The sequence below is a fragment of the Sitophilus oryzae genome, unplaced genomic scaffold (assembly GCF_002938485.1).
Source record: "Sitophilus oryzae breed Bouriz unplaced genomic scaffold, Soryzae_2.0 scaffold_85_pilon_pilon, whole genome shotgun sequence".
NCBI classification, from domain to species: Eukaryota; Metazoa; Arthropoda; class Insecta; order Coleoptera; family Curculionidae; genus Sitophilus; species Sitophilus oryzae.
In genome coordinates, this window is record NW_022147483.1 from 3048418 (window position 1) to 3076235 (window position 27818).

The window sequence follows — 27818 nt, forward strand, 5'->3', positions numbered from 1 at the left end:
CAATCGACGCCGCGACGCTACTAAAACACGACGCGCGCCAATATTTAACCAGGAAAAGAACAGCAACAACGCCTTCAGTCACAATTAAGTATAAGACACTGCTAGATTCTTTAAGTAGATGATTAACTAGCTAGGTTTTGCCAGCATGTTCGACCTAGAGTATGATTACTTTTTAGAGGAAGACAAAATGTGAGTAGGGACTATACCGCTTGCCTGATTTTGCCGTCCCGGCCTCCGCTTATCTATCGATTTTTGTCTTGTATCCGCTTGTTAGCTTGTATTGCCTCTTAAGCCTTGCCTACACATTACGTTTTACCTGTTCAGTCAAAACGTATGAAGTAAAACCTTGTGTGTAGACGAAAAAAACGGTCCGTTTTAAGTTTGATTTTCGTATATCCGTTGTCCGAGGATACGATATTAATTTTATTGGTTGAATTTAATGACTTTGATTGGTCAGAAAATTATGTAATTTTTAAATTTATTGCATTTACATGCCTCCCTGATGCCTCCGTTCATCGGATATACGATTTGCTTGTTATTGGTGTCATTTTATATTTTCATTTCCATAACGATTACGCTGTTTTACTTATAGTCTAAGAGCTGGCAATGTTTTCGAGAGAAAATTTCACACCTCTACTTTTCAACCAATAACATGCTTTAATGTTGACTAGTTACCATGGCAACTGAAAAAATTTCCGGAAATTTTTTCGAGGCGCCACGAAACTTTAGTGGAAATTTTTTGACAGTTGAAAAGGTAAACATAAGATCTACAATCATAATGTGAATGAACTACAATGTCTATATATTGAAATATTACCCATTTGAGTTTTAGCATTTGATGTAACTAAGGTTGGTAATATTTTTTATTTAAGGAAATATGTTAGATATACCTACATATGAATTTCTTCGAAATTGCCATGTTCTAAAAAATATAATTCTGCCGCCTTTATTTAACTAAAGCTGGTATTTTTCTATTTAACGAAATATGATGGATATACACTTGATTTTGATTTTCGGGTGTTATCTGGTTTCATATTTTCAATTTCTTCTTTAATGACTTGTTGGTTTACTTTTCCAAATCGCGACATTTCGCTATACACTTCTTACTCTACGTACAAACGTTTTAAAACTAGTAATAGCTTAATGACAGAATCGCAAACAAAAATGACAAAACACATAATATGTCAAAAACATCAATACCTTGGCCAACTTAACAAATTGAAATTATTTTAAAATGTCATGTTGGATTAATATTTTTTTTTCAAATTTAGGTGTGAAATTTTCTTACCGAATACCACGCAAGCTTAAATTATTCCTGGAAATTTTCTTTCGGGCACGAATATTTTAGGAAAATTATCCCTCGTCTTCGACTCGGGATAATTTTCAAAATATTCGTGCCCTCAAAAAAATTTCCGAAAATAATTTAAGCTCTTGTGATATTATAAGTGAGAATTTTAAGAAAGCTGGTTCTTTAATATATCTTTTGCTATGCTCTCCTGAACAGAGTGCGGACCTAGATAATTGGCTGCCGGTAGATGTTGCGTTCACTACTGCGCATCATATTCTGTATTCAACATCTGTTCAGTGCTGCGCATCACAAATTCGCCCTGTATTTCAGGAACTAAGGAGGCTAGGACAAACCGATGTGTAGCATGTTTAGTTTCATAAAAAAGTAGCAAAGTAATATGAAAATCGCATCATTGTGCATCATCAGTGGCGCACATGCTTTTTCCCCTGGTGAATATATCGACACTCTTTTAGCTTTAAAATATGTGGCATTTATAGTAACTTTTACCATCAAAATTTCATTCGAAACGCTAAAAGTACTTGAAAGAAAATTATAATAAATCGAAAAAATAGTAAGACTTTAACACCCTGTAGCTACGAAATAAAGCAGAATCGGACCTATGTTGATATGAAAAATAAATTTCATTTTTACGTGAGGAATCTCCCCACGAGAGATGGCAGATGTTTTTTAAAACATCCTGTATGTAGACGGGATTTAAGATATACAGGGTGGTCCGAACTGTATTCCGGAAACTTCAGCAGCATATTCTACAGATAAAAATAAGTAAAAAAGTTCCTATAAATGTATGTCCTTAAATGCTTAGTTTCGGAGATACAGGGTGTAGAGGTTTCATTTTTACTTCGATTTTTTCTAAATAATTTCTGAAGTAAAGTCAATATTTGGATGAAAATTGGTGTATGGGAGCTTTTCGACATGAGAAATTTGATTTTGACATCAATGTGACACCTATTTGTAGGGGGCGCTACCTACTTGTATTTTAACTGTTTTGAAATATAATAACTTTTCGTCCGTACCTGTATAAAACTACTGAGTGAAAAAATTTACATTCCGGTAATTTTACATAAAAAATATTTCTTCGTAAAAATCGCTACGAGCTTAATACATGTCATTATTGACAAAAAATATATTAAGTAGATAGTTATTTGAATGAAATGATAAATTTGGGAACTTTTTTTTTTAAATTAATTATAAATTTTTCTTCGAAAAAATAATGATAAAACAGTTTCTGTTTCTGTTGAACTTTTGGTACAAAAACATTTCAAATTTATCTCATTTCAGTCTAATAACTATTTAGTGAACACGTTTAATTTATGTCAATGATGACAGGTATAGTCTATAAAATGAATAACTTTGAATTTTGACCGTTATTTTTTACCAACATTGGCAAATATAAAATCCCTCTGTCAAAAAAGTTACTGATATTCTTTAAATTGAGTGCCTGAACGAATCAGATAGGTAACTCTTTTTACTTTCGTGAAATAGAAAAGGAAAATAATAAAACAAGTGACAGTTCTTCCTCTTCTTGCAAAAATCAACACGAAATGTCATAATTGTCAAAAGTAAAATGTTATCAGCTTTTGACATTTCTAAATATCAGACCAATGCTGTCTCTAATAGAACAGCCTATGAGCGAGATTGATGACGTCACACTAGTTAGATACTACGGATTAACAAATATGTTGTAGAATACATAGAAAATATAATTATTCCTCTTATTTTTGGTTTGTATTTTAAAAATGATATAGTTTTACATGAAATATACGTAATATACAGTTAATAAATACAACATATATACCTAATTATAGTAATAAATACTTTGACAAATAAACTATGAACCATACAAATGCAGCAAATGTTTTACAAAATACAAATAATGAATAGGTACATAAGATAATGGGTAAAATGTAAAATATATTTTAAATTTTGGGGTTTGAAAATCGATCTAATTTAACAAAAAACATTCAATATCTACTAATAGTGATGTATTATTATTTGCATTCACAAAATTTATATGTATATTTTGCAAATATCAATGTTCGAAAAATTATATTTGCAAATAATACAATACCATAGAAAAAAAGGCGTCAGCGATGGCTATGAAATAAAGGTCGCTGTCATTTTATATGTAAAATTATTCTAAAATTTTCTGATTAAGTTTCATTATTTTTATTTGGTTTAAAAAAACGTTTCGGCTAACACATTATAGCCTTCTTCAGTGTTGTGTCATATGAATAAAATAGTGTCGAATATAATCTAAAAAATTACATACGTTTATACAATATATTATATTTATTAACTGTATATTACTTATGTACATTTCATGTAAACTATATCATTGTTAAAATACAAACCAAAAATACGTGGAATAATTATGTTTTCCATGTATTCTACAACAAATTTATTAATCCGTAGTATCTAACTAGCGTGACGGCATAAATATCGCTTCGAGGCTGTTCTATTAGAGACGGCATTGCGTTAGCATGGCCGCAAGTTGCTAACCTAATAAAATTAACACTAGAAAAGCCAGCGGGACATGTCAAATTCAAAGTTATTCGTTTCACAGACTATATTGATAATTTCGGTTCCAAATATCCCGAGAACCATTACTCGTAGCCATTTTTATCAAGAGACCTTTTTTACGTAAAAAACGTCGCAAATGTATACTTTTTTACTCAGTAGTTTTATACAGGTACGGACAAAAAGTAATTACTCTTCAAACCAGTTAAAAAATATATAGGTGGCGCCCTCTACAAGTAGGAGTCATATTGACATCAAAGTCAAATTTCTCATATCAAAAAACTCCCAGAAAACAAATTTTCAACCAAATATTGATCTTACTTCAGAAATTATTTGAAAAAAATCGAAATAAAAATGAGACTTCTACACCCTGTATCTCCGAAACTAAGCCCATTTTAGGACATACATTTATAGGAACTTTTTCTCTTATTTTTGTCTACAGAATATGCTGCCGAAGTTTCCGGAATACAGTTCGGACCACCCGCCTGTATTTCCCATATTGCTACTTTATTAAATATACCCTCTATATTTTATAAAATGTCGCTATATCTAGCACTGTTAGAAGTAAACTTTAAATAACACAAACATAAATCAAGATTAGACTGAAGAGACTTGTATAGAAAAGTAATATTTTCTGTACACAATCACTTTTTGTACTTAAGTTTGTCATTTCCGTCAAACCGTTTCTAGAAATAGGCAGATTTTTATTATAGATAAAGAATTTTCGTTTTACTTTGATTGCAATTTTTCACTATTGTGTTTAGTTTTCTCGTGGGTTTCTCTAATAGCATATTTCTTGCAAAAATCTATTCCGCTGAAACCTATAGCTGTTTCAAATAGTTTTTTTTTTCGCCAAAAACAATATTATAAAGAGAGAGAAAACTAAAAGAGGCCCTACACGTATCGATTTCTGAGAGATTTGAACGTCCGTCAAGTAAAACGTCCGTTTTTTGTCTACACACAAGCTTTTACTTGATACGTTTTGACTGAACAGGTAAAACTTTAAGTGTAGAGGGAGCTTTATAGCAAAGAATCGTACATTGTTTTGTTAGAAGTAAAAATGACACTTTTCGTAGCGAGTCTGTACGTTTGACATACAGCCGAGGCGCAAAAAGTCATTTTTACTCCGAATAGAACATGCTATTTTCAAAAAATGTTCCAAATGATATGAAAAGAATTAAAAACCATATCTTGTATGCCTAGCTTGTATGTTATACAGGGTTGTTTTCCACATACGACACGGAGTATTGTAGCTAAATGGTTAGATTTTTACAAATTGTAAGTTTTGGGTTCGTTGAAGGACTATTAGAGCTACAATTTAAAAATATTTTTACAAGATACAGACTGTCCCAAATAAATAAAAAATATCAAAGTTGAATTTTTTTAAATGGAACACGCTGTATATTATTACATTTTTAGTTTCTACGATTAAAATAAAGGTAAATCTGATTAAGGTTTATTACACTTAAACCTTACCGTTTTTGAAATATTTTCAATTTTGTGAAATTGCAGTCAAAATTTTAAGGCTTCATTTCTCCAAGGGTATCAAACTTTTTAATACTAAATATTTACTGAAGTCTATTTATTGATCAGTTATTGTGTTGCAATAATAAAAATAATACTACCTCATACAGAGTGTCTAAAAATTTATTTTAAATTATGTCTAGCTTTAGACGGCTATAATTTGTCTAATTTAAATGGAACGCCCTGTATATTTTGGGAGAATCAGATGCATAATTTAATTGTCTATCAAATTGTATTATACCACTTTTTACCTATCCCTTCAAGTTCTCGTAGAAAATGCATTTTCTTATAATTTAGACCTCATTTATCAATATACCCATAAAATATTGACATTTTAGATTGTTTTTAAAGCAACAAATATACAAAATGTACAGGCTAGTATTATTATCATTTTTACCAAAATGATAATATTACTAGCCCATTTGTATGCAAAAAGAAAACGATTTAAATCTTTATAAAAGAGTATACCATTAATTAAATATACCACCATCATTTCCGCCCAAATACTATTTAATTACATACTTAATTATGTTCGTTAATAAATTATTCTAAATAAATGTGGATTTGAATCAGAAATCAATATAATAATAACTTATGAAAATGAATGTATCTGTTGTTATAAATAAGCATTTGTCAATAAATGAAATATCATTTTTAAGGTGTTACTTTTTACCACACTGTCTAATACACATACAAAATTCAGTTTTTTAGTATTTGGAGCAATTATTATTAATCAAAGCAAACAGTCAATTAATGTAGTTTGTATACTAGAATCATAATAATTGGTCCTCTTTAACAAATATTTATTATTTTTTTATTTTTTAATGAGATAAACAAACTATATCGACAATATTATCGACAATAGTATCTGTACTCTTTAAAAATTTGGTACATTTTTAAAAATAACCTAAAATGTCAGTATTCCATGGGTATATTGATAAATGAATTTAAAATTACAAGAAAATGCATTTTCTACGGAAACTTGAAGAGATATGGAAAAAATGGTATAATACAATTTGATAGATAATTAAATTGTACATCTGATTCCCATAAAATATACAGGGTGTTCCGTTTAAGTTATCCGCTTTCACAAAAAATCTTGTATGAAATTCGTTGCGAAAAGAGTGTTTTAAGTAGTAGTGGGAACTATCGAATGAATTCTTTCCGAGAAACCCGACAGCGGTCGGTGGCAATGCTATGAAAGAAGCCGGCATCTTTGATTTTTTGCGGAGTCAGATATAGATAAGGACACATTATTTTTTCTATTGAGGTGCTAGTATTTACACAGAAAATACATTATGAAAGGCGCTGTTGCCATATTTTGGTATTAGTTGATATTAGCAAAGAATATTATTGTTTGGCTTTAGTTAATTAGGGATAGTATGTCTATATATTCTGCATTTTTTTTATTAATATTCTGTTGTTACACTGCAATAATACTTGTTATTTTAGATGTAGGAAAATTATTTTTAATGTTTTTAAGCAAAGACTGGTTTAATAAATAATAATAACAGTAATAATTTGTTATACCTATTAACAACAAAATTTAAAATCATTTAATATAAATATTTTTTTTAAGTAGTAGCAAAATATAAACAACAAGTTAGATGTCAAAGTTATTTATATTAGATCCTATTTAAAAATAATATAGTCTCTAAATTTTTTGGCAACGTTGGTTTATTAAATAATAATAATTACAGAACTAATTTGTTATATTAACAACAAATTTTAAAATCATGAAATATAAACATTTATTAATTTTCTAAGCATGCAGTGTAATGGAAGGAAAATATAAATAAAAAATTAGAAATCAAAATTATTTATATTAGGTGCTTTATATTACTATTTAAAAGTTATATTTACTTTTACTGGCATTTACTTTAAAAAATAAATGAAATATTTTTTCTTCGCAAAAAACTACATGTAAGAGAATTAGCATAAACAAAATACAAACATGGTTAACTTTTTTTTTTAAATTGGCACGTGTAAAACTTTCATTTTAATTTTCTCACCCCATAGTTTGAGTTCGATAACCATTTACTTAACCACATTACTTAAATATGATTATTAAGTTCAACTAATTCATATTATTAAAACATCTAAAATACAAATATGTATTTTTAAAATTAATTGTAAGTTCATCTCATCTCTCTTAAAAATTGCTACTTCTCAAAATTTCCCATTAAAAATAGACCATATACCATATAAAATTAAATAATTGAAAGATCGGACTACGGAAAACCACACAAATTTTCTGAAAAATTTTGACCACCTGCACATGCACACAATCGTCAATAAATAAAATTAAAAAATAACTACTATTTTAATAAACGCAAAATAGCACAGTATTTATACGGCGAAGTTATAAAAATTTGGAAGAACTAATAATGCACTGACGCATACAAAAATCAAACGAATACTAAATTTCATTTGTCAAAAGCATTCGATAGTCGTGGCTCAACGATAACCATTTAGTCGCACAGCGAGGTTGTCACATATGCTTTAGTATACAAATGAATGAATGATTTTATTCGAATAAAACCATTCGATAGTTGAAATCACTCATTCATTAACCATTCGATAGTCTAATTCATTCGATAGTTCCCATCGCTAGTTTTAAGCACTCGACGCATTGTCCAATTTTGCGTCCCGTGCTTAAAACACATTCATTTCGCAACTTGTTGCATAAAATAGCTATTGCTTAGAATAGCTATTGTCAATCATGTCGCAAAAATTAATACTTTTGTGACGTTTGAAAAAAAAAATAATTAGATACCATATTTTGCCATGCAAAATAAAGTATTTGATATTTTTGATCCGTACTATAAATAAATAAAATATTCATCAATTCGTAGCTTGCCCTGCTTTAGGTTTTAGTCTATATCACTTATCACCAGAATTAATGTATGCGACGCAAAGATAAAAAAGCTTGTATAAACCACCCACACACATAAAGCCGTCGTTTTATTTTTTATTCTTTCAGTTAGTGCGTGCTTGTGTTATTGCTCCCTGTCAGTAGTTTAGACGTAGCTGTCAAAAATATGGCCTACTATTCGCTTCACTATCAGAGATCTGTCGCAGGATACGGCTATCGCTACTATAGACCACACGAAGATAAGATGTAGTGATTTTTTTTGGTATACTATTCTAGAGAAATAAGTAAACGTAGAGCTAACAAAATACAGATTTACAAATTACGCATTTCTCAAAAGAGGCTTACCCCTTATTTTTTCAGATAAAAAAATGAGATTTGGTATGTTAGTATGTGACATAAATTAGGATTGATTGACGTATTCAATTGTTTTCGGTCACTTCCTGTTTGACCGGAAATGACTAGAACTTTTGATTTCTAAATGACACCCTCGGTATTTTTTTTACTTTATTTGATAGAAAATGACATTCTGAACAGAATGACATATCGTTTGTCAACTTTTGACATTTGCAATTAAAAAAATGCCATGGCCGTAAATGTAACGACAATTTGCCTCGAAATACCAAGTGTGTGGTACCAAATTATTCATAAAAAAATGTGTTACATACACGTAGAAAATTAATTTTCTACGCGTCGTTACCCAACCCTGCACCCGGTATTAAGATTTTATTACAAATATTTTTTAACAAATTTTATAACTCATTAACTTACGTGACTAAACGAAATTCAAATTATTGAGTCAACCCTACTCTACCGGGTGTTGCATCGTCGGACGGGACATAGGAAATCTCATGTAAATTTTAATGGGGTCAATTATTGGCTTCCCTAATTATTTTAGAGAATAATTCTATTTAGGTTTATTGAAGAGCACTAAAAGCCACATTCAAAAGAATAACTTTAGATATTTTTGATTAGCTCGTTTGCGAGTTATCGCCGATTTCTTTTTAAATATTTCTCCTTTCTTATGGCTCTGTATTTACTTATGAGCACCAGTCAAGGTAGAAGATAACTGTCAAATGAAGTTGTCATTTCAGAAATTTATCTATTTAGTGCTTTATTATTATTATTATTAAAAACTCATACCTACATCGAAAATATTAGCCATGAATTTAAGTCAACGAATTATTTTTTGTTTGTTGAGTACTACTATTATGGCACTTTAACTATCACCAGTATAAAAATAGTAGTATAATTTTTATCACTTTTAACAATATTAATTTTTTAAACAATTTAAAAATAATAGAGCAAAGTAAGAATAGGTAGTAACAATTATTATATCATGTATATTATATTATATCTGTATCATGTATCATCTCTTTATTTAATGCGATATAAGATATAACGATTTTATACTCTCATTAATGCTTATTGAAGTCGCGCCTGTCCAAGTTACTGCGGGCTTCCATTACCATGATAACTGAAGCATAGTGAAAATAATTTAATAGCATAAAATATTAATTCACAGTGGTCAAACCATCTTATTAATTATTTATTGTTTTATGTTTTGTTACATTGCATCATGATCAATGACCATACACACACAATAAATGCAACGCAATTTTTGTTTGCCGTGTGATTTGATTACAAAATAAAAATTTCAAATTATTGTGTAAGAGACAAGCGTTATAAAATAATTTATCCAAATAATTCGAATGCGTACCTGATTTCCTTTGCCCGCCTTCAAAAGCGTTAGCGACAACATTCACGTGGAGGCGCCACTTTACGGGCAACAAAAATGATCAAAATTGGGTTTGCAGAGGGCCGGGCGTCACAAAATTGCGACCATGTTTTTTAATATATTGAAATAATTTTTGTTTCACTTTATTAAGGAAGGTTCCCGACATGCTCGTAATTAGCGATGGGAACTATCGAATGAATTAGACTATCGAATGGTTAATGAATGAATGATTTCAACTATCGAATGGTTTTATTCGAATAAAATCATTCATTCATTTGTATACTAAAACATATGTGACAACCTCGCCGTGCGACTAAATGGTTATCGTTGAGTCACGACTATCGAATGCTTTTGATAAATGAAATTTAGTATTCTTTTGATTTTCGTATGCGTCAGTGGCATTATTAGTTCTTCCAAATTTTTATAACTTCGCCGTATAAATACTGTGCTATTTTTGCGTTTATTAAAATAGTTAAAATACTAAAATAGTAGTTATTTTTTAATTTTATTTATTGACGATTGTGTGCATGTGCAGGTGGTCAAAATTTTTCCGAAAATTTGTGTGGTTTTCCGTAGTCCGATCTTTCAATTATTTAATTTTATATGGTATATGGTCTATTTTTTAATAGGAAATTTTGAGAAGTAGCAATTTTTAAGAGAGATGAGATGAACTTACAATTAATTTTAAAAATACATATTTGTATTTTAGATGTTTTAATAATATGAATTAGTTGAACTATAATCATATTTAAGTAATGTGGTTAAGTAAATGGTTATCGAACTCAAACTATGGGGTGAGAAAATTAAAATGAAAGTTTTACACATGCCAATTTAAAAAAAAAGTTAACGATGTTTGTATTTTGTTTATGCTAATTCTCTTACATGTAGTTTTTTGCGAAGAAATATTTCATTTATTTTTTAAAGTAAATGCCAGTAAAAGTAAATATAATTTTTAAATAGTAATATAAAGCACCTAATATAAATAATTTTTATTTCTAACTTTTTATTTATATTTTCCTTCCATTACACTGCATGCTTAGAAAATTAATAAATGTTTATATTTCATGATTTTAAAATTTGTTGTTAATATAACAAATTAGTTCTGTAATCATTATTATTTAATAAACCAACGCTGCCAAAAAATTTAGTGACTATATTATTTTTAAATAGGATCTAATATAAATAATTTTGACATCTAATTTGTTGTTTATATTTTGCTACTACTTAAAAGAAAATATTTATATTAAATGATTTTAAATTTTGTTGTTAATAGGTATAACAAATTATTACTGTTATTATTATTTATTAAACCAGTCTTTGCTAAAAAACATTAAAAATAATTTTCCTACATCCAAAATAACAAGTATTATTGCAGTGTAACAACAGAATATTAATAAAAAAAAATGCAGGATATATAAACATACTATCCCTAATTAACTAAAGCCAAACAATAATATTCTTTGCTAATATCAACTAATACCAAAATATGGCAACAGCGCCTTTTATAATGTATTTTCTGTGTAAATACTAGCACCTCAATAATAAAAATAATGTGTCCTTATCTATATCTGACTCCGCAAAAAATCAAAGATGCCGGCTTCTTTCATAGCATTGCCACCGACCGCTGTCGGGTTTCTCGGAAAGAAACCTACGTCGCCGGGCTAAACTAAACACACAAACAAAAAAACTAAAATCCAGTTAATATTTTATTATAATCGATCCTGACGAATGAATGAATTTCATAAATGAATGAATTTTATAAATGAATGGTTTTTGCTGCCGAAGTACTAGAATACAATATTTCAAGGCAGATGACGGATCTATTCGATAATTTTTATTCGAATAGTTTTCAACGAATGTTTTCTTACTAGCTATCGAATTATTCGAATGAATTGCAACTATCGAATGTTTCGATAGTATTCATTCGATAGTTCCCACTACTACTCGTAATTAGTTTTGAAATCGATTTGAATACATTTAATGCTAAAAAAATTACTCATAAAATCATCTTTTTTTAAGGTGTTTTAGGGGTAAATTTGAAACAGTTTGAGTTGAGTTTGGGGAAGGAAATATAATTATAAGCACGTCTTAGATGTATACAAACAAATAAAAAAACCTCATATATTTTATCTAATAATCGACCGTTTCCATACATAAAAGCGACCCTGTATACTGTGGAACCTCTCTAAGTTTACTTATCTCTCTGACGTATAAAAAAACAAAGTATCTCTGTCGATTGCAGGGGCATGACAGTGACGTCAGGCAGCGTGACCATCAAAAAAGACGAAAACAACCTCATAGGGATAAGTATAGGTGGCGGAGCTCCTCATTGTCCCTGCCTGTACATAGTACAGATATTTGACAACACTGCTGCAAGCAGGGAGGGCACACTACAGTCAGGAGATGAACTAGTATCAATCAATGGTCAATCTGTCAAGGGCAAGACAAAAGTGGAGGTCGCAAAGATGATCCAGTCTGCCAAGGTGCGTATTACTGAAAAAAAACATCAAGAGGAAATGGTAATAGGGTGTAGCCTCCCTTATGGTGCGTTTAGACTTGAGCACGCACGAGCTGAGCGTGCAAAAGAAGAAAAATCGAAAACATCGTCGCTGGTAGCAAACCCAATTTTTTAGAAATCGATATAATTTACTGCAACAACTTAGTGTCTGAGGAGGGCTATGATCAGTTCAAAAACTTTACAAGAATGACCACACCCGACTTTGAATATTTACAAAATTTAATAACACCAAGAATTACGAACAAAAGATACAAATTTTAGAATAGCAATTTCATTAATATCGACATATTCAATATTAATTTTTTTTCAAGGTTTTGCCATGCGTTATATTTTTTTTTTGATTTTTTAATAATACCTTTACATCCCATAATATAGGCAACTTTTCATATTTTTCAATTAATAATAACGAAGATTCATTGATCCACTCCATAATTTTAATAAAGAAAACGAAAAAAAAAATACAGACGCACGCACGAACGCAGACAAAACAAATTGCCGGTCCAAATTGAGCGTTCGCGCACACATAAAATCCCTTTGAGCACGGATCAAAAACCGACAAGACGGCTCACGTTCGCGGCTGATCGCGCACAGACAGATTCAGAGTGAGCGTGCGCGCACAGCCGTTTACACTTGAACATTCGCGGAGGATCAGTGCGTGCGTGCTCAGGTCTAAACGCACCATTACATATTTAGTTCAGTCATTGGGGATCAAAAAAGGGGCCTGCTTGGAAAAAAGTCCGGAAGTTTTGAAACTTTGCAGGTTTATAGGTTTTGGGGTCCCTAACTAAAATCCATAAAATGCACATTTCCAGACTTGCCGCCGGCGCCGCCATCTTGCCAAGATGGCGCTCAAAATCGGTATTTTGTGAATATCTCGAAAACTATGCGTTTTTCGCGAAAATTTAAGGAGAGCAAAATTAGAGAGAATAAAATTTCCTATAAAAAATTTTAGGCACGAAATCTTTGGAAATTTTACAATTTTGCGTAAAATATGATATATTATGTATAGTCGATTATCCGAAATCAAATGTCGATTAGGGTTCACTAAAACTAATTTTAGTTTAGTTTCTTCAATTTTGTCATGAAACGGTGGCATATCATTAATTTGCTCATTAATTTATGAATAATTAATTGTCGTGCTGGTTCATTCATTGCTGATAGCATTCATTGCGAACGTACCAGCAGGTTCAGCATTGGTCTGGTTGTACCAAAGATGCCGAAGAATGGGGTTGGAAGAAAACAAAAACAGGGATTACTCCTGTCACAACGTTGAAAGATCCAGCTCCAAAATCCCTGATGGCATTTTTATCCTGTAAATGCAAAATCAACAACTATGGTAAAGCCTGCGGATGCAGAAAAGCAGGATTAAAATGTTCAATGATTTGGGAATGCTGGGAACTGCAAAGGGAAATCCTGTAACGTCACTGAAGTGTTACTCGACGAATCCGATGAAGAGGAGTTGGACTTGCCTGTAGATATCCCTCTGGCGACTGAAGATGAAGAGTTGGACGTATTGAGAGACCACCCTGATGAGCCCAGCACAGCAGACACGATCGACTTTGACATCAATGAGCCAGATCATTCAGCCGTCGGGCTTGTGCAGATAAGTTAAAGTTTTTAATTTTTCTAGTGGAGTAGGCCTCCGGGGAGACCACGTTAAAATAAACGCGCCATATACTTTACCTCTTGGGTGGTGTGGAAACAAGTACACATTTTCAATAATTAAAATTAATTATTCATAAATTAATGAGCGAATTAATGATACGTCACTGTTTTATGACAAAATTGAAGAAACTAAACTAAAACTAGTTTTAGTGAACCCTAATGGACATTTGATTTCGGAAAATCGACTATACATAATATATATCATATGTTACGCAAAATTGTAAAATTTCCAGGGATTTTCTGCCTAAACGGTTGACTTTAGCGAAAATTTTCATAAAACCTTTTTTATAGAAAATTTTATTCTCTTCAATTTTGCTCTTCTCAAGTTTTCGCAAAAAAACGTATAGTTTTCGAGATATTCATAAAATACCGATTTCGGGTGCCATCTTGGCAAGATGGCGGCGTCGGCGGCAAGTCTGGAAATGTGCATTTTATGGATTTTAAGTTATGGACCCCAAAACCTATAAACCTGCAAAGTTGCAAAACTTCCGGACTTTTTTCTGAGCAAAAATCCCCAATGACTGAACTAATTTAGCTACTCTCTTTGTAGTTGGGCCCATTATTATTGTGGGCTATGCGGGCCCAAGTTATCCCTGCCAATTTCCTAATATCATGGTCCCATTTCAGGTTTTTAGTCTTCTTCTAGGTCTCTTAATTCCTCGTGGGTACCATGCTGTAATTTTTGTAGGCCTTTACTGACGTAAAGGCCTACGTCTAAAGGGCTACGTCAGGGTTATTCCATCACCCCTACTCTCTTTAAAATATACGTTGCAGTCGCTTTAAAAAATTGGAAAAGAAAGATCCGTGGTATGGGCATAGAGATTGACAATGAATGTTTCAAATGTTGGTTCACACTTCAATTCGCAGACGATCAAATAATAGTTGCCAACGACAAAGATGACATGCAATATATGCTAAGAAAACTTATTGAAGAATATGGAGAATGGGTCTTGACAGTTAACATAGACAAAACAAAATATCTATGTACTAGCGTGTACCCTCGACTTCGTTCGCGTCGAATTAATCATTTGTAATGGTGATGATAAAGCAAAGCAAAAATTTCCATTATAGTTATTAACGTAATAAGGCCGATAAACAACAAATAACGGCCGGGCTGAAGTTTGTGATCCGAGGCGATAGCCGAGGATCATAAGCAGCCAAGGCCGTTATTTGTTATCGGCCGTGTTGCGTTCTAGATTTTTCGTCATACTGCAGATTTTTTAGAGCAATAAACACTACTATTTAATAACAAATTTTATTGAACAATAACACAAGTAAGGATAAAAAATACATAATGTCTTATACTAAAATTCATTTTTCATGATAATGAACATGGAAATTAAAAGTGCACTTGTTGTTCTTAGAAATCTGTAATCCTTCCCAGGGATTTACAGATTTTATAGAAGAAGATGATGCTACTGAAGAATGGCTAATATTTGTATCCACTAAAGACACATTATTTTTGGAGCTATCATGAAAAAGTTGATTTGTTATTTTCATTCTTTTGGAAACTGATTTTTCTATGTAAGTTTCTGCCACTGTTGAAGACTCCCATCCTCCTAGCTCCTTTAGCGATAGTAAATCACCACCATTTTCGGCGAGCATGGTTGCTGATGATCTACGAAATGAATGCCCTGTATAACGTTCTGGATTCTCCAAGTTCAAAAATTTTGCAATTTTCTGCGGTACGCTCCCGATGGTATGTATACCGACGATTTGCTTAACACACTTGCCTTTCTTGTAACCAATGAAAAATTTTGGATTGTCAAAGTTACGAGGACGCAGGTTGATGTATTTTTGTATAAACCATAGGCATCAAACGGAAGGCCCGTTTTTGGAATAAGAAATTTCCTATCTTTCTTATTTTTAGTATTTCTTAATGAGACAAGAATATTTTTCTCCGAATCTTCGAAATCATCAACTGTGAGTGACCAAAGCTCGCTGCGCCTACAAGCTCCAAGAATACCAAGCACCAATACAATTTTTCGAGTAACCAGGTGTAATCATCGGCATCCAGTAGAAAATTATTTATGTCATTCTCCGACAGAACTTTGGCTTTTTGGTGAATAACCTTCGTTTTGCGCCTCAGAAACATGAACAGTTTACCAAATCTATGAACAAATATAATTTAGATGAGTATGATTAAATATCGAAGAATATAATGGCTTTTACCTTGATATGTCGATGTTTTCATATACTCTCAACGCAAGCTTCAGCATGGATATCTTTGTCCACAGTGATGTAGGAGAATACATTTCAGACATTCTTTTAGCATAAGCCAGCAATACCGCTTCATTTACGCTGTTTATACTTCTATCCTGCCGCCACTTCAAAAAATTGTCATATTCCTGCTGATATCTCTCTCTGGTTATAGTCGGAAGTAAATTTTGAGTAGCCGCAGCCGCTTCCTCCTGTATTTCCAACGGAATTTCTCGCGACATCTCGCTATGGTCTATTTTCCCAATTTTTGAAAAGTCCAACTGACAATAAATAGTCATTGTTGCAGGTGACAGACGTTACGATTACCTTAGAAACTTAACGGCCGCCGGCCGTTATGATAACGTCCGGCGGACGTTATATGCATCTTTTCCATTCTGATTTTGCTTATGTTATAATAATATAACAATATAGTATGACGAAAACATACAAACTGGATAAGGATTGGATTCAGTATATATTAGTGGAAAACTGGATTCATTATATATTAGTATAGATTTGAGGGGCGTTTTCACCCTCTTGAAATTTGAGATTCGAGAAACCCCTCCTTATCGAACCTCTACACCCCACAGTCAATCCGTTTGCCAAAAATCAGCTTTAAACGTCAAGCAGTTTAAGCAGAATCGTGATTACTCAATGGTCATATTTTATGAAACACATTAAGTGTCCAGGTTTTGTGTATTACTCTATTATCTATTCTTCTACTATTTCCAGTGTTGTGTTATTTATTAGAATGTCTTTTCTGTCTACTAGATCGTTGTACATTACTTTAGTTTTTGCTAAATTCACTTTGAGACCTACTTTATTGCTGGCTGTATTTAGTTCGTTAATTTGTGCTTGTAGTTCTTCAAGACTATTGGCAATTAAGACTATGTCATCAGCGAATCTTAAATGGTTAAGATATTCTCCATCTTTTTTAAATTATGGCATAATTAGGGGGACGTCCTGTATAATAAATCCGTTTCCGTTTTGTTGAGTTTAAATTAAAATTCAATTTTCCCCTGTTTGTGATTAGGATGAAGTGGTAATCAATTATAACAAACTACACGCGGATCCCCAGCAAGGCAAAAGTTTAGACATTGTATTGAAAAAAATGAAGCATCGTCTAGTGGAGAACATGAGTTCGTCGACAGCAGACGCTTTAGGACTATCCAGGTATTTTCTGACGAAAAAACAACACTTTTTTAGACCCCTGTATTTACTATATTGTCTTTTTCCAGAGCTATCTTATGTAACGATACGCTGGTGAAGAAAATGCAAGAGCTACAAGATACGGAACTGATGTACAGAGGTCTCGTTGACCATTGCAAACGGGTCTTACATGTAAGAATTTCGTATGTAACATTTGAGCAACAAGAGTTGCTGAATTTGTTTGAAACAAGAGTTTAATTCATTCAGAACATCGAAATTAGTGGAATAAATTAGTGGTTTCAATTAGAGTAAAAGTTTGTTTCTCTAATTTCAATGTAAGTATTCAGAACGTCAAAATTAGTGGTATTAATTTTCAATTAGTAGCTACTACTCAAAAATTACTACCACTAATTTTGACGTTCTAAACTCTTACCTTGAAATTAGAGGAACTATCTTCTACACTAATTAAAATCACTAATTTATTCCACTGATTTTGAGGATCTGATTGAAGCTTTTTTGTGCCAATTAAAAATTACTACCACTAATTTTGACGTTCTGAACGCTTACCTTGAAATTAGAGGAACAATCTTCTACGCTAATTGAAACCACTAATTTACTCCACAAATTTTGAGGTTCTGGTTGAAGCTTTTTTCTACCAATTAAAAATCACTACCACTAATTTTGACGTTACATTGAAATTAAAGAAAACATCTTCTACGCTAATTGAAACTACTAATTTACTCCACAAATTTTGAGGATCTCATTGAAGCTTTTTTTCTACTAATTCAAAATTACTACCGCTAATTTTGACGTTCTAAACTCTTACATTGGAATTAGAGGAACAACCTTCTACGCTAATTAGAACCACTAATTTATTCCACTAATTTTGAGGTTCTGAATGAACCTTTTTTTCTTCTAATTAAAAATTACTACCACTAATTTTGACGTTCTAAACTCTTACCTTGAAATTAGAGGAACAATCTTCTAGGCTAATTGAAACCACTAATTTACTCCACTAATTTTGAGGATCTGATTGATATTTTTTTCTACCAATTAAAAATTACTACCACTAATTTTGACGTTACATTGAAATTGAAGAAAAAATCTTCTACGCTAATTGAAACTACTAATTTACTCCACAAATTTTGAGGATCTGATTGAAGCTTTTTCTACCAATTAAAAATTACTACCACTAATTTTGACGTTACATTGAAATTAAAGAAAAAATCTTCTACGCTAATTGAAACTACCAATTTACTCCACAAATTTTGAGGATCTGATTGAAGCTTTTTTCTACCAATTAAAAATTAGTACCACTAATTTTGATGTTCTGATCTCTTACCTTGAAATTAAAGGAACAATCTTCTAGGCTAATTGAAACCACTAATTTACTCCACTAATTTTGAGGATCTGATTGAAGCTTTTTTCTACCAATTAAATATTACCACCACTAATTTTGACGTTCTAAACTCTTATATTGAAATTAGAGGAACAATCCTCTACGCTAATTGACACCACTAATTTACTCCACAAATTTTGAGGATCTGATTGAAGCTTTTTTCTACCAATTAAAAATTACCACCACTATAATTTGGACGTTCTAAACTCTTACATTGGAATTAGAGGAACGATCTTCTACGTTAATTAAAACCACAAGTTTATTCCACTAATTTTGAAGTACTGAACCTACTAATTAAAAATTACTACCTCTAATTTTGGCTTCCTAATTTCTTACATTGAAATTAGAGGAACTATATCTTCTACACTAATTGAAACCACTAATTTATTCCACTAATTTTGAGGTTCTGAATGAAGCTTTTTTCTACTAATTAAAAATTAGTACCACTAATTTTGACATTCTAAGCTCTTACATTGAAATTAGAGGAACAATCCTCTACGCTAATTGAAACCACTAATTTACTCCACAAATTTTGAGGATCTGGTTGAAGCTTTTTTCTACCAATTAAAAATTACTACCACTAATTTTGACGTTCTAAACTCTTACATAGGAATTAGAGGAACAATCTTCTACGCTAATTGAAACCACTAATTTATTCCACTAATTTTGAAGTTCTGAATGGAGCTTCTTTTTACAAATTAAAAATTATTATCACTAATGTTGACGTTCTAAACTCTTACATCGTAATTAGAGGAACAAACTTCTACGCTAATTGAAACCACTAATTTATTCCTCTAATTTCGAGATTCTGGATGAAGCTTTAGTCTTTTTATTGAATGGTTTAACTTTGAACCAAATTCTACAGGCCCACCTGGAACTACTCCAAACCATGAAGGCTATGGGTGACATTTTCGCCTCTCTAGCGGTACGCGAACCCCAACCCAGAGCTAGCGAAGCCTTCAGGGTTTTCGGTGAGCGCCATAGGGCCATGGAAAGGTCAGGATTGGAGATGATCAGGCAGGTGAAGCCGGTCCTGTCCGATATGGGCACTTACCTACACAAGGCCATACCGGACACTAGGTTAGTCTCAGCTGTTCCTCTACCTAGCCTCACAAGGCTAAAGTTTTCAAAAGCAGCAGAGTTGTCTCTTTGTTAATAAGTCAAAAAAAATGACATTGAAATGAAGACCACTCTGTACAGATTAGTAAAACCAGACTGTGCTTCAGGTTGACGGTCAAGAAGTACGCTGATGCCAAGTTCGAGTACCTGGCCTACTGTTTGAAGGTGAAAGAAATGGACGATGAGGAGTGCAGTTACGCTGCCCTACAAGAGCCCAACTACAGGGTGGAAACAGGAAATTACGAATACAGGTTCGTACTAGTATCTATAGTTCATATCATTTAAACTTTTAGTCACGTGATTAAGCTTGACCGGTACACTGTTGCCCATTTTTACATATTTTCTTTTAATCAAAATATTTTAGGAAACAAAAATATATGAATTATAAATATACAGGGTGGTTCCGGAAACTTTGGCAACATATTCTGCAGGTAAAAATAAGTACCTAAAAAAAATCTTATAAAGGTATGTCCTAAAATGCTTAGTGTCGGAGATACAGGGTGTAGAAGTTTCATTTTTATTTCGATTTTTTCCAAATAATTTCGGCAATATCTAGATGAAAAGTTGGTGTCTGGAAGTTTTTTGATATGAGGAATTTGATTTTGATGTCAATATGACTCGTATTTGTAGGAGGCGCCACCTACATGTGATTTAACTGTTTTGATAAGTAATAACTTTGTGTCCGTACCTGTATAAAACTACTTAGTGACAAAAAAATATACATTTCCGTGATTTTCTACGTAAAAAATGTCTCTTGGTAAAAATTAGTAGTGGGAACTATCGAATGAATACTATCGAAACATTCGATAGTTGCAATTCATTCGAATAATTCGATAGCTAGTAAAAAAACATTCGTTGAAAACTATTCGAATAAAAATTATCGAATAGATGCGTCATCTGCCTTGAAATATTGTATTCTAGTAATTCGGCAGCAAAAACCATTCATTTATAAAATTCATCCATTTATTCGTCAGGATCGATTATAATAAAATATTAACTGAATTTTAGTTGTCGCCCGGCGACGTAGGTTTCTTTCCGAGAAACCCGACAGCGGTCGGTGGCAATGCTAGAAAGAAGCCGGCATCTTTGATTTTTTGCGGAGTCATATAAAGATAAGGACACATTATTTTTTTATTGAGGTGCTAGTATTTACACAGAAAATACATTATGAAGGGCGCTGTTGCCATATATTGGTATTAGTTGATATTAGCAAAGAATATTTTTGTTTGGCTTTAGTTAGTTAGGGTTAGTATGTCTATATATTTTGCATTTTTTTTATTAATATTCTGTTGTTAGGTTAGGTTAGATAATAAAATATTTTGGATGTAGGAAAATGCTTTTTAATGTTTTTAAACAAAGACTGGTTTAATAAAAATAATAATAACAGTAATAATTTGTTATACCTATTAACAACAAAATTTAAAATAATTTAATATAAACATTTTTTTTACATAGTAGCAAAATATAAACAACAAATTAGATGTCAAAATTATTTATATTAGATCCTATTTAAAAATAATATAGTCTTTAATTTTTTTGGCATCATTGGTTTATTAAATAATAATAATTACAGAGCTAATTTGTTATATTAACAACAAACTTTAAAATCATGAAATATAAACATTTATTAATTTTCTAAGCATGCAGTGTAATGGAAGGAAAATATAAATGAAAAATTAGAAATCAAAATTATTTATATTAGGTACTTTATATTATTATTTAAAAATAATATTTACTTTTACTGGCATTTACTTTAAAAAATAAATGAAATATTTCTTCGCAAAAAACTACATGTAAGAGAATTAGCATAACAAAATACAAACATCGTTAACTTTTTTTTTAAATTGGCACGTGTAAAACTTCAAGTTCATCTCATCTCTCTTAAAAATTGCTACTTCTCAAAATTTCCCATTAAAAAATAGACCATATATACCATATAAAATAAAATAATTGAAAGATGGGGCTACGAAAAATCACACAAATTTTCGGAAAATTTTGACACCTGCACACGCACACAATCGTCAATTAAAAAAAACTACTATTTTAGTATTTTAAATATTTTAATAAACGCAAAAATAGCACAGTATTTATAAGGTGAAGTTATAAAAATTTGGAAGAACTAATAATGCACTGACGCACACAAAAATCAAACGAATACTAAATTTCATTTTTCATTTATCAAAAGCATTCGATAGTCGTGGCTCAACGATAACCATTTAGTCGCACGGCGAGGTTGTCACATATGCTTTAGTATACAAATGAATGAATGATTTTATTCGAATAAAGCCATTCGATAGTTGAAATCATTCATTCAGTAACCATTCGATAGTCTAATTCATTCGATAGTTCCCATCGCTAGTAAAAATCGCTACGAGTAACCGTTCATTACTGACAAAAAGTGAACATGTTGAGTAGATAGTTATTTGACTAAAATGATAAATTTGTGAATTTTTAAATTAATCATAAATTTTTCTTCAAAAAAATGATAACCAACAGTTTTCAACGTTTCTGTTGAACTTTTGGCACAAAAACATTTCAAATTTATGATTTCAGTGTAATAACTATTTAGTCAACATTTATCTATGGTCAACATGTTTAATTTATGTCAATGATGACAGGTATTGATAATGTCGATTCCATATATCTCGAGAACCATTACTCGTAGTAAATATATAATTTTTTACTCAGTAGTTTTATACAGGTACGTACGAAAAGTTATTACTCTTCAAACTAGTTAAAAAATATGTAGGTGGTGCCCTCTACAAGTAGAAGTCATATTGACATCAAAATCAAAATTTTCATGTCAAAAATCTCCCAGACACCAATTTTCATCCAAATATTGACGTATTTTAGCACATACATTTATATGAACTTTTGTACGTATTTTTATCAGTAAAATATGCTGCCGAAGTTTCCGGAATACAGTTCGGACTACCCTGTATAGAGTGGTCCAGTGTTTTTTATAGCATTATTTTTATCCACAGATTGATTCTCCGGTGTCGGCAGCTGGCCAGAGCCCGGTTCGCCAAGCTGCGGTCCGACGTGCTGGTCAAGATGGAACTGCTGGACAGCAAACACGTGCAGCAACTGGGCGGTCAGCTGGTCCGCATCGTGCGCGGCTTGAGCGAGATGCACAACCAGCACCTGGAAGAGCTGTCCGGCGACGTGCTGTTCCCCGTCGAAGTGGACCTGTCCAACAGCGCCTTCCAGTATAAGAGTACCATGCCAGTGGTACCTGTAAGTAGACACATGGCCAAAATTATTGCATATAACGACATTTTTATTTTATTTTGAACCTAATATGATTCTTTTTATATTTTTGGACATATTGACTCACTACACGACTAACTAATATAAAATTAAAAATCTAAGTGCAAATAGGCTGTTATTATAAGGCTGTACTTAAACTGCCGTTAAACGGTAGCTTACTAAAATGCCGTTGATAGGTATGACGTCGTTGATGTGACGCACTTGACGGCTTTATGAAATATAGGAATTTTTTAAGGACTAACCAACGCTATCCACCCCACCAAATAACCAACTGAACCAACGCAACTAACCTCGACACTGATAAAAAAAATATAAAAAACAAATATAAATTAGTAAAAACCAACCAACCCCACTAAATAACCAACTAACCAATAAATTAACACCCTCCAAATAATCACGCTAACCAACCCGCCAAATAACTAAACCAATCCAACCAAAAAGAGTGAAACCAATGCAATAAGATCACACTATAAGCAAAAAAAATATAAAAAAGTTTTTTATTATTTATAGGAATTTTATAAGGACTAACCGACGCTATCCACCCCACCAAATAACCAACTGAACCAACCATAGATTTAGGAAGAACAGATATCACATTATGCATTTTAACCCGATCAAACATTCGGAGGTTGACTACGTACTGTAAAAACCAACTGAGATAGAGAAGGCGACATTGCCACATATCAAATTTGCGCCTATCTACTTAGTTTGATTTGCAGAAAAGGTTACTTTAAAACCTTCGCCGGATATCAATAAATCTCAAATTCTTAATTAAATTAATAGTTTATTTTTAAAGTAGCATGCGTAATAATATGTTATTAACCAGAGGATATATGCGTTACTATTAAAGGACATGTTTACTGTTTAATGTGCTGAAACGTCTAGAACTATTGGCAATGTCGCTGCTAGTCTTCCAGAATGAAATGAGCCGTCCGTCCCACCACCCCTCGCGACGGCCCATGGTCCGTTATAGCGTACTACGTTTAGCTTACGGTGTGTTTGAAGTCGGAATCAAGTCCAAAGTGAACTTTTCAGTGTTTTTCAGTAGTTTTTGTTTAATGTACTTTTGAATCTGCGAATTTTCAATCTGGTACGACAGTGTCAAATGTGTGGACGAATAAGCTCAAATTACCCGAATTTGGCTTTCCACAGGTAGGTATTGTTTCCGCCGCGCCGTAATCGTACATAGACGTCCCACAAGGGAGCCTCTCACAATTAGAATAATTTCTAATTATATTTGTTGAATTTTGATCTACTAAAACAAGAACGTAGTAGCCGGTAATTGAATTATAATTTGTCCCAATTACTACCTAACTGTTGTAGATCATAACAAATTTAAATATAAACGTTACATTTGAAACTTTATTATCAGCCAGAAAGTGACATTTTTTTCTTAAAATTGCGTCCTATTTTGGTCATTATATACGTTATTCTAAAGGAATTTTGCTCAATAAATAAACATAGGTGTTTACCCGTCCTTTTTTACATTTTATTGCTTTATTATATCTGCCCCTTCGGCCTTGTTTAGACAATTTTTTACCACCGTACAAATACATCTTCCTAGAGTTATTTGTACGGTGTGTTTTTTTAGAATGGGACGAACTGTAAATAATTCTTAGGCTACTAGTTTTATACATATCTATATAGAGAGTGACCCAGGCATCCAAAAAAGCTTTTTACCTATTACGTTTTTGGTTTGTGATTTTTATTTCAATTTTTTACATAAGATGGGGTCCATTGTAACGCACATTTTCAAAATATTTTTGTCAACATACAGGGTGATTCAAACCGCAATACATATGCTTAATACAGTTCATGAAGATTAGGACATTTAACTAAAATTTGATTATCTGATGAAGCTATCTTTAAAAGTAATGGATTTGTAAATAAACGTAATAGGTATTCATTATTATGCAGAAATCCCATACTGTAGCACACAGATTTTATACTTTTAATGATAAATGCCTTCTATTGCGAGACTAAAAGGCAATTGCCTCGTATCAGAGCCATCATAATACGAGAAGAAGACCGAAAGTCAAATCTTGTCTTATATTTTCAAAAAAAACACAATTTTCTCATTAAATATTGATTTTAGGTATAGGAAGTTTTTAATAATACAAGATTAAACAACTATTACACAGTACTTCACAGGAAGCTATCGATTGCGAACTAACTAAATCGTTACTAATTAGGTACTAATTTTGAAAAGTTCTTTTTAAGATAAAAAAAGGTAAAACTAAAACCTAAACTATCATTTGACATTAAACGGGAAGTTCTAATTAATGTTGCCTATTCTAAACAAGAAAAATTTATTTATAAGTTAAGTTTTATAACATTCCTAATTAAATTTGGGCGAAAAGAATATCTCTGTTTGCTGTAGGTAATTTTCTCAGGGAAAATACGTAAATAAAAATGACTTTTTAAGTCAAAAAAAGTCAAAAGGACAAGTTATTCCAAAAAAGGACTGTCCTTTGCAAAAAAGGACAAGTGGCAACCCTAGGTATTTCTGGAATGGAAATTTAATGGCAAATCTACAACTTTGGTTTGAAAATATGTTCCGGCCACCTATGTTTTCAAAAATGTCTAAAATGTGCCTAGATGCCTCCATATTCTGAAAAAAAATTGAAAGAAAAGTCTACAACTACCAACTACAAACCTAATATAGAACTGTTTCGGAAGCCTGAGTCACCCTGTAAATATTCAAAAGTAACTGAAAGTTTATATAGAAGTAACTGAAAGTTTATATAGAAGTAACTGAAAGTTTAAATTGAAAATCGACGTTGGAGTGATTTTCGAAAACTACTAACGTTTCAACATAAGTATATGTGGGATATTAATTGTATTATTATATTAGACCTTATAACAAAACTCATCTGACGAAAAAGTGTTAATGTAGTATATTAATATGGAGTAAAAATTTTACTAATTACTTTACTTTTACTTTACTAATTAAATTCGTTCCAAAAAACGATACGCCACTGGCCATTAGAACAATCCAAATGCGCCTAGTTGCCGGGGTCGGAAATTTTAGACTTCTCTGTCTCTTCTGTCCTTGTTTGACACATTGGAATGTTTGATACACTACCAACGAGTATTTATGAATGAGATGTTCCGTCTATCTTTATAATGTCTTTGGAACCAACGCAACTAACCTCGACACTGATAAAAAAATATAAAAAACAAATATAAATTAGTAAAAACCAACCAACCCCACTAAATAACCAACTAACCAATGAATTAACACCCTCCAAATAACCACGCTAACCAACCCGCCAAATAACTAAACCAATCCAACCAAAAAGAGTGATATAAGCAAAAAAAAATATAAAAAAGTTTTGGTCGGCGTGAGATTTAAACCACTGATCATTCGCTCACGAAGCGATAGCCTCAGCCAAGCAAATGCTTATAGACAGGCATTACTTTCCGCCGACATGAACGACGTCACAATCACAGTCACAATATCTATTAACGGCATTTTAGTAGGCTACCGTTTAACGGCTGTTTAAGTACATCGAAAATTTTATTTGATTTTGACTATTGACCCCACAAGAATGTATAATTTGGTTAATTTACTTTCATTTGTGCTTCTATAAATATAATTTGTGGTTTTTCAGTTTTTCCGTGCAATTGCTCGATTTTCAAAAAAAAATTGTACGTCACTGCGTTAGGATAATAAACTATTCTTTATTGATTCTGATAGAGTTTTTTATTCTCTTTAATTTTTACCTCTTGAAGTTTTCGCTATAACGCACCGTTTTCGAGTTATTTACATTTTTTCCCAAAAAGTACCAAAATTCAAGATGGCGGCCGATTTTTTTTGATAACGCACACATCGGACAAATGGGGACTTTTAGTATGTTAATAAGGGTTACTAAGGCTAACTATTTTCAATGGTCGCAGCTTTCTACAAATTTTTGCAATTTCAACATGGTGAATGTCATAACTGCACTGGGGTATCTGTCAAAATTGTATATTCTCTCGCTGGACCAACTATAGGTATAATTTTGTCTGCTTTGTAGGCGTTTGCTGAAGACGAAGATCCAGATATTGAAATAGGTGAAGAGCTAGGAGAAAATCTGCTGTCCGAAAATCTGATTGGCGCAAATAACCGACGCAGTTCGACGGAAAACGGCACCAACGAGGAGAACTCTGCCCCATTGTTGCCGGATTTACCTTCGAATGCCGTCAACCGGGAACCAAACTACGAGGATATGGACAACCTGACACTCCTGTCCAGTTTATGTCTGACAGATAGTCCCAACAGGGCACATTCCGCCGAAGAAGGAAGTCTAATCCCAAACTTAGAATAAATAAAAGTGTTATAATTTATTAATAACCAATTTTAACAAATATATTTAGTTTTAATGAAAATAGATTGTTTTGTCCATTGAATATAAGGGCTAACAAAGAAAAGAGACGTCCTGGTAGGTCAAGAGAATATTTAGGATATGGCTATTTTATAAGTTTTGCTCTTGTTTATATACGTTGTACAGGGTGTCCCATTTTTATGTGTTTTGTATGGTTTCTCGTTTATGAATA

The 27818-nt window shown here is 32.0% G+C and overlaps 1 protein-coding gene across 4 annotated transcripts; it reads left to right on the plus strand.

Annotated features, from left to right (window-relative positions):
* LOC115890174 (PRKCA-binding protein) lies at window positions 1-27782 on the plus strand. 4 transcript variants are annotated; one of them, XM_030910334.1, is made up of 9 exons: window positions 15-189; window positions 8334-8471; window positions 12203-12443; window positions 17376-17515; window positions 17581-17683; window positions 19756-19970; window positions 20117-20260; window positions 22994-23246; window positions 27299-27782. In XM_030910334.1, the coding sequence occupies exons 2-9, from the start codon at window positions 8392-8394 to the stop codon at window positions 27587-27589; spliced, it is 1467 nt and encodes a 488-aa protein (XP_030766194.1). In that variant the 5' UTR covers window positions 15-189; window positions 8334-8391; the 3' UTR covers window positions 27590-27782. The 4 variants fall into 4 exon arrangements, with proteins under 4 accessions (XP_030766195.1, XP_030766196.1, XP_030766194.1 ...); XM_030910335.1 differs by lacking the exon at window positions 8334-8471 and having other exon boundaries at window positions 1-189; window positions 27299-27777; XM_030910336.1 differs by lacking the exon at window positions 8334-8471 and having other exon boundaries at window positions 6-88; window positions 27299-27778.
* Window positions 27783-27818: the final 36 nt, after the last annotated feature.